Source organism: Aegilops tauschii, chromosome 1, assembly GCF_002575655.3.
Source record: "Aegilops tauschii subsp. strangulata cultivar AL8/78 chromosome 1, Aet v6.0, whole genome shotgun sequence".
In the NCBI taxonomy this organism is placed as follows: Eukaryota; Viridiplantae; Streptophyta; class Magnoliopsida; order Poales; family Poaceae; genus Aegilops; species Aegilops tauschii.
This window is the reverse complement of record NC_053035.3, coordinates 23,735,691-23,745,166: the sequence shown is the minus strand read 5'-3', so window position 1 is coordinate 23,745,166 and position 9,476 is coordinate 23,735,691. Positions and strand designations below refer to the sequence as shown.

Here is a 9,476-nt window from a genome sequence, read left to right as displayed (position 1 = left end):
AAATATGTCTATATACATCCGTATGTGATAGTCTATTTGAAATCTCTAAAAAGACAAATATTTACGAACGGAGGGAGTACATGGTTTACCCCCCAATAAAAGAAGAAGCAAATAGGCTCAGACCCACCCATAAGCGTCCCATGTAGTATAATCAAAGACGGAAAACAAAAGTATAAGCAAAGCAAATTTTGAAAGTCAACAAGTCAAATGAGAATATGAAATAAAAAAAAGACAAAGTCAACCACGTGGGCAAGAAGCAAAGTGGGTCAAACCTAGAAGGCCCCCCTGCATGCAAGGCCCGTTCATGAAAGCATAAGAATGAGTGACTCACCGTCGATAAATCGTATTTATTTTAATAAATCTCCGCTCTCACATTATTAATTTAAATATTCATATTCCATGCAACCAATTCGAATTGAATTACATTGCAATCAACTCTCGCAGCGACACACAGGGTATCATCTAACGGCAACTCGTTGCATACAAATTTGAACGGCGGAACACCGCCGTGCCTGATCAGCAGTAACAATGGCAGAAGTGCAGTCCGTCGCGCATCTTGCAGTCGCCACCGCGGCAGCCCGACTGGCACCACGCGTTGCACTCGCCGTTCTGCTCCGGCAGCCTGCAGCCGATGTTCTTCAACCCGTTGCCCCAGCTGTGGTGGTCCGTGCAGCAATGTAGTTCCTCGGACGACGCTGGAGCAAAATTAATCATGCGCATCATCCAGAGTTAGTCACTCACTAGTCACAAATTAAAGTTCGTTTACGTTACGTAAAACAGGGGCATGTGATGCAACGCAGCCTTGTGCAAAAACAATAGGTAAAACTTACTCGCGGAGGCGACCAGCGAACCTAGGACAACAAGGGCCACTAGTGCAGTGGCACGAGCCATGATCGATCTCCCTTCTTTCTCTTGCCGTGCGTCTTCTCAATTTGCTCGGATATTAGGCCGATCTCAAAGGGAAAGTGTGCTTCTCTCTCGGTGTGGATTGTCTAACACTGGCGTTGTTGCCATACTATTTATATTCTCAAGATTCATGCCCTATTTAATTTGGAATTCCCTATATTATAAATGAGATCCATTTAGCAGTATTATTACTTTTTGGCGAGATCAACCTTACATGCATGATTTGCTTGACGCGTGATTAGTAAACGAAATGTGCTTCTCTCTGAGTGCGGATTGTCAACGCTGGCGTTGCCGTACTACTATTTATACTCTCAAGACTCATGCCCTCTTTAATTTGGATTTCCCTGTAGTAATAAAGGAAATCTATTTAGCAGCAGTATTATTAATAAGGGAAATCCAGCAGATCATCCATTGGAGATACTGCAATATTTTGTCGCCTACGCCACCTGCTTCCTTCAGAAATGTTGTTATGACCACATGGCAGGTGCAAATTAATTCAAGTCATTTTAGTTTTAATCATATGGATGTGAAGGGATTTATTCAGACTTGATTTTAATCATATGGATGAACAAATGAACAGAGACAAATTCAGTTCAGAAACGCTTAGTTGATAATTCATTAGTCAAGAGGAAGCAAGCGGCTTCCCCTTTGATTCCGATTACATCAGGGGCGCAGGATACAGAGTGAAACAGCTTCTACATCTAACCACACTGGAACCATCAGCACACCGCACTACTACGATCTAGGCCTTGGTGGCCTTCTTGGGGGACTTGGTGGCCTTCTTGGGCGACTTGGCGGCGGTCTTCTCGGCCTTCTCAGCGGTCTTCTTGGGGAGCAGCACCGGGTTGATGTTGGGGATGACGCCGCCGTGGGCGATGGTGACGCCGGACAGCAGCCTCCCGAGCTCCTGGTCGTTGCGGATGGCCAGCAGCAGGTGCCTGGGCACGATGCGGGTCTTCTTGTTGTCCTTGGCGGCGTTCCCGGCCAGCTCCAGCACCTGCAGCACAAGCTTGTTAGCTCGCTCCACGCCGGAGAGAAGGGCGGCGGTTCATCCGAAGAGAGGGAGGGGGGATTAAGATGGTGTTGCTTGCCTCGGCGGCGAGGTACTCGAGGACGGCGGCGAGGTAGACGGGGGCGCCGGAGCCGACGCGCTGGGCGTAGCGGCCCTTCTTGAGGAAGCGCCCAATGCGGCCGACGGGGAACTGGAGGCCGGCCTTGACGGACCTGGTCACCGACTTCTTCCTCGGCCCGCCGAACTTCTTCCCGGCCACCTTCTTCAGCTTGCTGGCGTCCATCTTCCTGGCTTGCTCGCTCCTTGCTGGGACTCCGGCGAGAGGTGGATTCGGTGGGGTTGGTTGATGTGGTTTGAGTCTGGAGCGGCCGCGTCTGGGGTTTATATGCCCGCGCGGGATGGGACGCGGGGGGGCGATCCGCGTGACATGCGGCGCGGGCCGTTGGATGGAGGGGGCGTGGACGGTGGATGTTCGCTCCGGGGGCATGATCCGCGAGAAGAGGGCACGGGCCAATCAGGAGCGAGGGTGGGGAGCGTGACCGGGCGAGGCCCTCTCGGTATCTGCGAGCCTCGGGTAGAATTGGATGCCACGTCAAAATGCAGATGCGTGTGCTTTCAGAGAACGCCTAACCCACGTCCTCATCTGGCTTGACATTGCCCAAAATAGTAGTAGTACTTTCTCTGTTAAAAAATATTTATCAAATAAATAGATGTATCTAGACTTATTTTTGCTCTAAATGCATCCATTCTTATTTATTTCTCCGATAAATGTTTTCAGACGGAGCGAGTACAAATTTTCTCCTCCCTCGTATCTTAAAAACGTCCTCCACCTCCGTTCTGCACCGCCCTTTTTGCCTCGATCTCTTGGCTTTTTTTCCCACACTTACTTCTGCCATCAAGACTTCAGCCCCCCACCGAAAACCGTCTACCCCTCTCCTAATAATCTTGGAATAGGCTTTCACGCCCCTATAATATACAAAAGTAACACAAACAAACCCATAAAAGAAGATGAGGAGACTCTTACAAAGTAGATCAAAGTTATGTCCGTCCCGCCACGATTGCACGTCCATCATTCTTTTCTTTTTTTTTAGAACTAGAGCTGTTTAGAACTACTCAAACAGGACCAGGACATTCAGACATCAAAAGTGGTCGAAGTCTCTCCGGTACTTCCGCTGCAAGTTCATGGGCAAGTGTGTTGCCGCTACTCGATCTGATGCATTTGACTTTGCAATCTGCAAACAAGGACATCGCCATCATTCTAAGTTTGCTCGTAAGATGTTTCGTGTTTGTCCATTGGGTTTGGTTGGTGCAGCGTCCGCTGACTGGGCGATTAATTAGCGAGAGTAGGGGTGTTGCATGCAAGCTGGAGGGGTGAGGCCACATGCGGAAACTAATTAGTACTTGTGTTTGCTTAGAGCAAGTATAGTGCCAAGCTTATAGCCTGTTTACATGGCAATTTGCATATGTGAAGGAGAGAGGTATGAAAAAGTAAGAGGAGTGGATGCCACGTCAAAATGCATACGTGTGTGCTTTTAGAGAACCTCTAATCCACACCCTGTCTGGCTTGACATTGCCCAAGATGCCAAATTTCTCCTCCCTCCTATCTTAAAAACCTCCTCCACCTCCCTCCTACATCGGTCTTTTTATTTATTTCTTCGATAAATGTTTTCAGACGGAGCGAGTACAAATTTTCTCCTCCCTCGTATCTTAAAAACGTCCTCCACCTCCCTTCTGCACCGGCCTTTTTGCCTCAATCTCTTGGATTTTTTTTCCCACACTTACTTCTGCCATCGAGACTTCAGCCCCCCACCGAAAACCGTCTACCCCTCTCCTAATAATCTTGGAATAGGCTTTCACGCTGCTATAATATACAAAAGTAACACAAACAAACCCATAAAAGAAGATGAGGAGACTCTTACAAAGTAGATCAAAGTTATGTCCGTCCCGCCACGATTGCACGTCCATCATTCTTTTCTCTTTTTTTAGAACTAGAGCTGTTAAGAACTACTCAAACAGGACCGGGACATTCAGGCATCAACAGTGGTCGAAGTCTCTCCGGTACTTCCGCGATCATCATCTGGTCTCCACTGCTTTTGGTTTCCGCTGCAAGTTCATGGGCAAGTGTGTTGCCGCTGCGTCTGATACACTTGACTTTGCAATCTGCAAACAAGGACACCGCCATCATTCTAAGTCTGCTCGTAAGATGTTTCGTGTCTGTTTGTTGGTTTTGGTTGGCGCAACGTCCGCTGACTGGGTGATTTATTAGCGAGAGTAGGGGTGTTGCATGCAAGCTGGAGGGGTGAGGCCACATGCGGAAACTAATTAGTACTTGTGTTTGCTTATAGCAAGTATAGTACCAAGCTTATAGCATGTTTACATGGCAATTTGCATATGTGAAGGAGAGAGGTATGAAAAAGTAAGAGGAGTGGATGCCACGTCAAAATGCATACGTGTGTGCTTTTAGAGAACCTCTAATCCACACCCTGTCTGGCTTGACACTGCCCAAGATGCCAAATTTCTCCTCCCTCCTATCTTAAAAACCTCCTCCACCTCCCTCCTACATCGGTCTTTTTCCCTCGATCTGACCTAGTTTTTTTGTTTCAAACCGGCTTCTGCCACCGAGACTTCAATCCCCCCACCGAAAACCGTCCGCCCCTTCGCGTAGCTTTATATATGAAGTAACACAATCAAATTGATACAAGTTGATGAGGAGACTCTCTTACAAAGTAGATCAAAGTTAAAACAAGAGTACTACATCCGTTCGGGTTTAAAAGTCTGTCGGGCCACCATTGCACGTCCATCATTCTAAGTTCACTCATAATATGTTTCGTGTTTGTTCATTGGGTTTAGTTGGGGCAACGTCCGCTGATTGGGCGATTAATTGGCTAGGGTAGGGGCGTTGCACGCAAGCGCGAGGGGTGAGGCTGCATACTGGAATTATTTACTTGGGCGATTTTAAAAGGGCCTTCCTCTCTATCTTATGCACCATTAGTGTATGTGGCGAGCATTGCATGTGGAATTAAATATTTTTTGTAATTGCCACAAGCATTGGCCTCAGAGTTGAGTTAATTACGCTTTTGATATATAAGCTTGCATTCATTAGCCCTACAACTTACGTTTCGGGTACATCCAAGTACATTTCGTTCACTTGCCGTTATGTCTCTGTTAAACTCTGCACGCCAGATGGCCCACACTCCATACCTGCGCATGGGGCACGCCTGTCAGTGGCAAAGACAGAAATACAAATACAGCCAAAAAAACAATTTGTGCCCACTGGCATTCGAAATTGACACGTTACCTACCACACTCCTAGTAGCAGCCACTGTACCAGCTGTTACTTTCCTTTATTGTTTCAGATAGACATTTATCTTAGATGGCTAGGAAACAATTGATTGAAAGTCGAATAGGTGTCGCACGAGGGTTTATGCAATTTATTTTGCTCCTTTTCGGTTTTATTCTGCAATGACTGGAAAAGCCAGTTTTTGAAACAAAAACCCGGAATTTCCAGCATTTTTCCGGTCAATTTTTTCAAACGAATGTTCAAAATACAATTGAATTTTTTAGTGTAAACATATATTCCTTTTAACCCCATATATGACAAAATGTGTCTCCTGTTCTAATGGTCAGCTTGACTTATTTTATTAGGAGGGGTGCCGGTTCAAGGCATCGCTAAGGCCTTATCACGACCTTGCCCATCTTTTGTTATAAAAAGGTCCGTTGATGTACTTTGATGTTTTGTTTGTCTACTTGGGGATCACGCGAAGACTGCTTGGTTATTTTTTCGCACAGTCAGCCGTACAAAGAATCATGGCGCCATCGGTGTCGTGGAATTGTCACGACAGATGTCCTAGTGTAAGGAATTAGTCGTGAGGCCAACGTATCTATGTGGTAGCTTGAGAGGGGTTGAGCGGAATCGAGAGACGCAACGCAAGACAGGGATTTAGACAGCTTTGGGCCCCGGGAAACATCATCCGGTAACAACCCTACATGCTGTTTGTGGCTAGGTCTCATTATCATCACGAGGGAGTCGCCGGTAAACCGGCCCTTTGTGTCTAGCCCTAGAGATTGTTTCTTCTTGCCTCTGTCCCCCTTTGGGGAGCCCTGCCCCTCCTTATATATGTTGAAGGGGCGGGTTACATGTGGAGTCCTATTAGGATTAGGACTAGTCTATCTCTAATACAAACCGGATACAAGTCCAGGTCTTAACTCCTTGTAAAACAAATATTCCTCACGCCTTTCCTCTTAAACCGGCCCACCATAGTATGAACCGGCCTTCATGAACCGCCCGTTGGGCCACCGGGTCTTGTCGCTCCTCTGACCCGCCTGCCGGATTACCAATGAATCGTAAACCGCCAGGTCCAAATGGGTCGCCAGTGAATCGTTAAGTCTCAGCCGGGTCTCAAGTAAACCGCCAAGTCCGGCCGGGTTATACTTCCGGCCGGTTTACGCCGCGGGGTATATCCCCGACAATCGGGTACCAGGTTTGAGGTGGAGAAGTTCAACGGAACTGGAAGCTTTGGGTTATGGCAGACAAGGGTGAAAGATTTATTGGCACAACAGGGATGCTTGAAGGCGTTGTTGCAGGAAGCCAAGCCAGCTAAGATGGAGGCGGATGACTGGGAGGAGTTACAATTGAAAGCAGCCGGAACTATACGGTTGTGTCTGTCGGACCAAGTTATATATCATGTGATGGATGAGAATTCGCCGAAGAAGATCTGGGAGAAGCTGGAAAGTCAGTTTATGTCCAAGACTACGACGACCAAGGTGTATCTGAAGCAAAAGTTGTATGGGATGAGGATGCAAGAGGGGTCAGATCTTGTGGAGTATATGAACGCCTTTAATCAAGTCGTGACGGATCTAGCACGCTTGGGTGCGACGGTTGACGACGAGGATAGGGCAATTCTGCTTCTTTGTTCATTGCCATCATCTTATGACCATTTGATCACTACTTTGACGCACGGCAAGGAGACCGTCAAGAATGAGGATATTACTGTGGCATTGCTATCTTGTGATATGACAAAGAAGAACGCGGTGGAAGTCTCTCATGGTGAAGGTTTGCTAGTCAAGGGAGAGGAGTGGCGGAAGGGATATGAGGCAGGGAAGAACAAGAAAAAGAAAAAGAATATACAGTGTCACAAGTGTAAGCAGTGGGGACATATGAGAAAGGACTGTCCAAAACTCAATGGTGGGGCAAGTGCTAATAAGGCAACTCATGGTGATGACTCAGACAATAGTAGTGATCTTCTCATAGTATCAGACAGGCGGTCAACCAAAGGTGAAGCGTGGATGCTGGATTCAGCTTGCTCTTTTCATGCGACACCCAACAAGGAGTGGTTCTCTTCATACAAGTCTGGTGAGTTTGGTTTAGCCTATGTGGGCGATGACACAGGTTATCGTATTGCTGGAGTAGGTGACATCAAAATCAAGATGTTTGACGGAGTTGAGCGGATGCTTCGGGGGGTCAAGCATGTGCCAGGGCTAAGGAGGAATCTAATTTCGCTTGGTGTTCTTCATGATGGTGGTATGGTATTCCGTTGTGATCGGGATAACAAGACCATGAGAATCATGGAAGATGAGGTGACCGCGATGATTGGAGGGAGGACGGCTTCGCATCTTTACAAGTTGCAAGGGAGCACTATTGCAGGTGGAGTCACGGAGACTGGAGTTGCAGGAGTAGCAGCGGGGTCTCACGGCGGCGGCGGGTCTGGGGCAGACTCGTCGAGTAGCTCTCGGTAAGCAACGAAGAAGACAACACAAGTCCGGAGTGCATGAAAGTTTGACGCATGGACAAATTCAAAGTGGTGGAGAATATTCGCCAAGGTGGAGTTTGTTGTGTTTGTGTCGAATATTTTGTACTAGTTGGGTTACGCTTGGACTTGGTGTTGTAGTGTGGGTAGGATACTTGTAGTGTCAGAGTCGGACACGTTGTACCCTTGGCCTCTTATATATGAGGAGGCACCCCACGTTGTAACCCATGACGACTAGATAACGACAGGCCCGCAAGGGGGTGCCGGCGGCTTGTGCCGGTGCCCGGGTGGCCGGTGTTGTGGTATCTCGGGCAGGAGCGCCCGTAGTCATTGCCTCGGGGAGTAGGCGAGTTCGCCGAACCTCGTTAACAAATCTCGGTGTCGTCATTGTCTGTGATTGCTTGTTTCTCGGTGGATCGACTATGTACCTCGATTTAATTCTAACAAAAAGGGACATGAGAGACCCACACATTCAGTAAATCCCATGACATACACATTTTGGATTACCTTGCACAAAAATATACACATTCATGGTTTCAAATCAATTTACAAGATAACCTATATAAACGGTAGTATGCATGTACTTATGACAAACAGTAGGGGCGCGTTTGGTTGCCCGCATATAGGCCAACCAGGCCCGCCCGGGAAGAATCCGGCCTGTTTGGTTGCCAGCATACACTATTGGGTCTGCATTGCATGAAGTTCAAAGCACTTCTTTGCCTGTCTCGCGAGGCACGCTCGAATCGACAGTTTCTCGCGAGCCAGGCCCGAGCCAGACACGTGGGCGATAGGGGTTGCACGCAAGGAGCCACCCTCGAGAAGCCGTGTTGTTTCCCGAAGCGCCGACAATTATTACCCTCACCACTCTCTCTCCCCTCTCCCCTCTCCCCACTCTCACCACGGCGGTGGCGTGTAGCAGATCGGCGAACAGCAAGTACCTCTGGCCACCTTCACCGGCACCCCTCCTCGCCTACTACATCGCATTCGATTCGAGTTTCAATTTGATCCGCTTTAGGGGAATGGGGAATCGGGGTAAACACCATAGAAGCTTCCATAACATCGTCATGACTACTGGTACATATGAGGTTCCAGATCCGGATTGAGTACAATAGTAACGCGGATTAGGGTTCATCTTATATAGTACGCGCAGATCTTAGCCTCGGGGACCCTGGAGGCGATTGGAGCGGCGGGTGGCCTCGGTCTTGGTCTTCTCCTGCACTACCGTCTCTTCTTCCTCGCCGGAGTCCACCTCGATTGGCATGCTTCGGTTTCCTGGCTCCGGTGCCCTCACAATCATCACCACTGCATCCTCTTCTTCCCCTTCCGTAGGCACAGTATTTGTGGTGAAGTACACGCCGGCCTGATGGTCATGAGGACGCCCGTACTGTCTGTATACTTGGCCCACTTTGCTCTCTGCCCAGCGTCACCGGATTTAGCTTGATTCATGGCCCGGCGAAGTATGTCGACTGACATAGTGCCCTTCGTTAGGTCAGGAATCAGTATCTTCAACTCCTCCGATGTCGCCTTCTTCACGCTGCTGAAGTTTGAGCACACTTCCATGGTGTTCTCAAACTTGGTGCGGTCACCGAGCGAGTACCCTAGGAAGAAAGCCCTCCATCCAATGGCCTAAGGGAAGGGGTTGGCGTTGGGGTTGGGGTTGGACTTGTTGTTGCAGCTCATGGCATTAGGCCTGAGCTAGCCAGGCCCAGTCACTACGGCTGCCAAACACGCCCTAGATGGTGCAGTGGCTAACACCTATAGCTTGTTGTCTGAAGTTGCTGGTTTGATTCATGCTGACTGCATTTCTTTTT

General features: G+C 48.4%; 1 protein-coding gene and 1 long non-coding RNA gene across 2 annotated transcripts; both read right to left on the bottom strand.

The window, feature by feature from the left end:
- Positions 1-337: 337 nt before the first annotated feature.
- Positions 338-1,077, bottom strand: LOC120966931 (uncharacterized). The gene is made up of 2 exons (XR_012200180.1): positions 831-1,077; positions 338-695 (listed from the first exon to the last, which is right to left on the bottom strand). It is a non-coding gene; the product is annotated as an uncharacterized lncRNA (long non-coding RNA).
- Positions 1,078-1,498: 421 nt separating this feature from the next.
- On the bottom strand, positions 1,499-2,283 carry LOC109758783 (histone H2A.2.2). The gene is made up of 2 exons (XM_020317648.3): positions 1,998-2,283; positions 1,499-1,903 (listed from the first exon to the last, which is right to left on the bottom strand). Exons 1-2 carry the CDS (start codon positions 2,199-2,201, stop codon positions 1,649-1,651), a joined length of 459 nt encoding a protein of 152 aa, XP_020173237.1. The 5' UTR covers positions 2,202-2,283; the 3' UTR covers positions 1,499-1,648.
- Positions 2,284-9,476: the final 7,193 nt, after the last annotated feature.

Excerpts from the sequence above, each read along its gene's own strand:
- LOC109758783 (XM_020317648.3), bottom strand. The coding sequence starts at position 2,201 with ATGGACGCCAGCAAGCTGAAGAAGGTGGCCGGGAAGAAGTTCGGCGGG. Across the intron at positions 1,904-1,997 it reads TCGAGTACCTCGCCGCCGAG|GTGCTGGAGCTGGCCGGGAA; the intron begins GCAAGCAACACC and ends CTTGTGCTGCAG.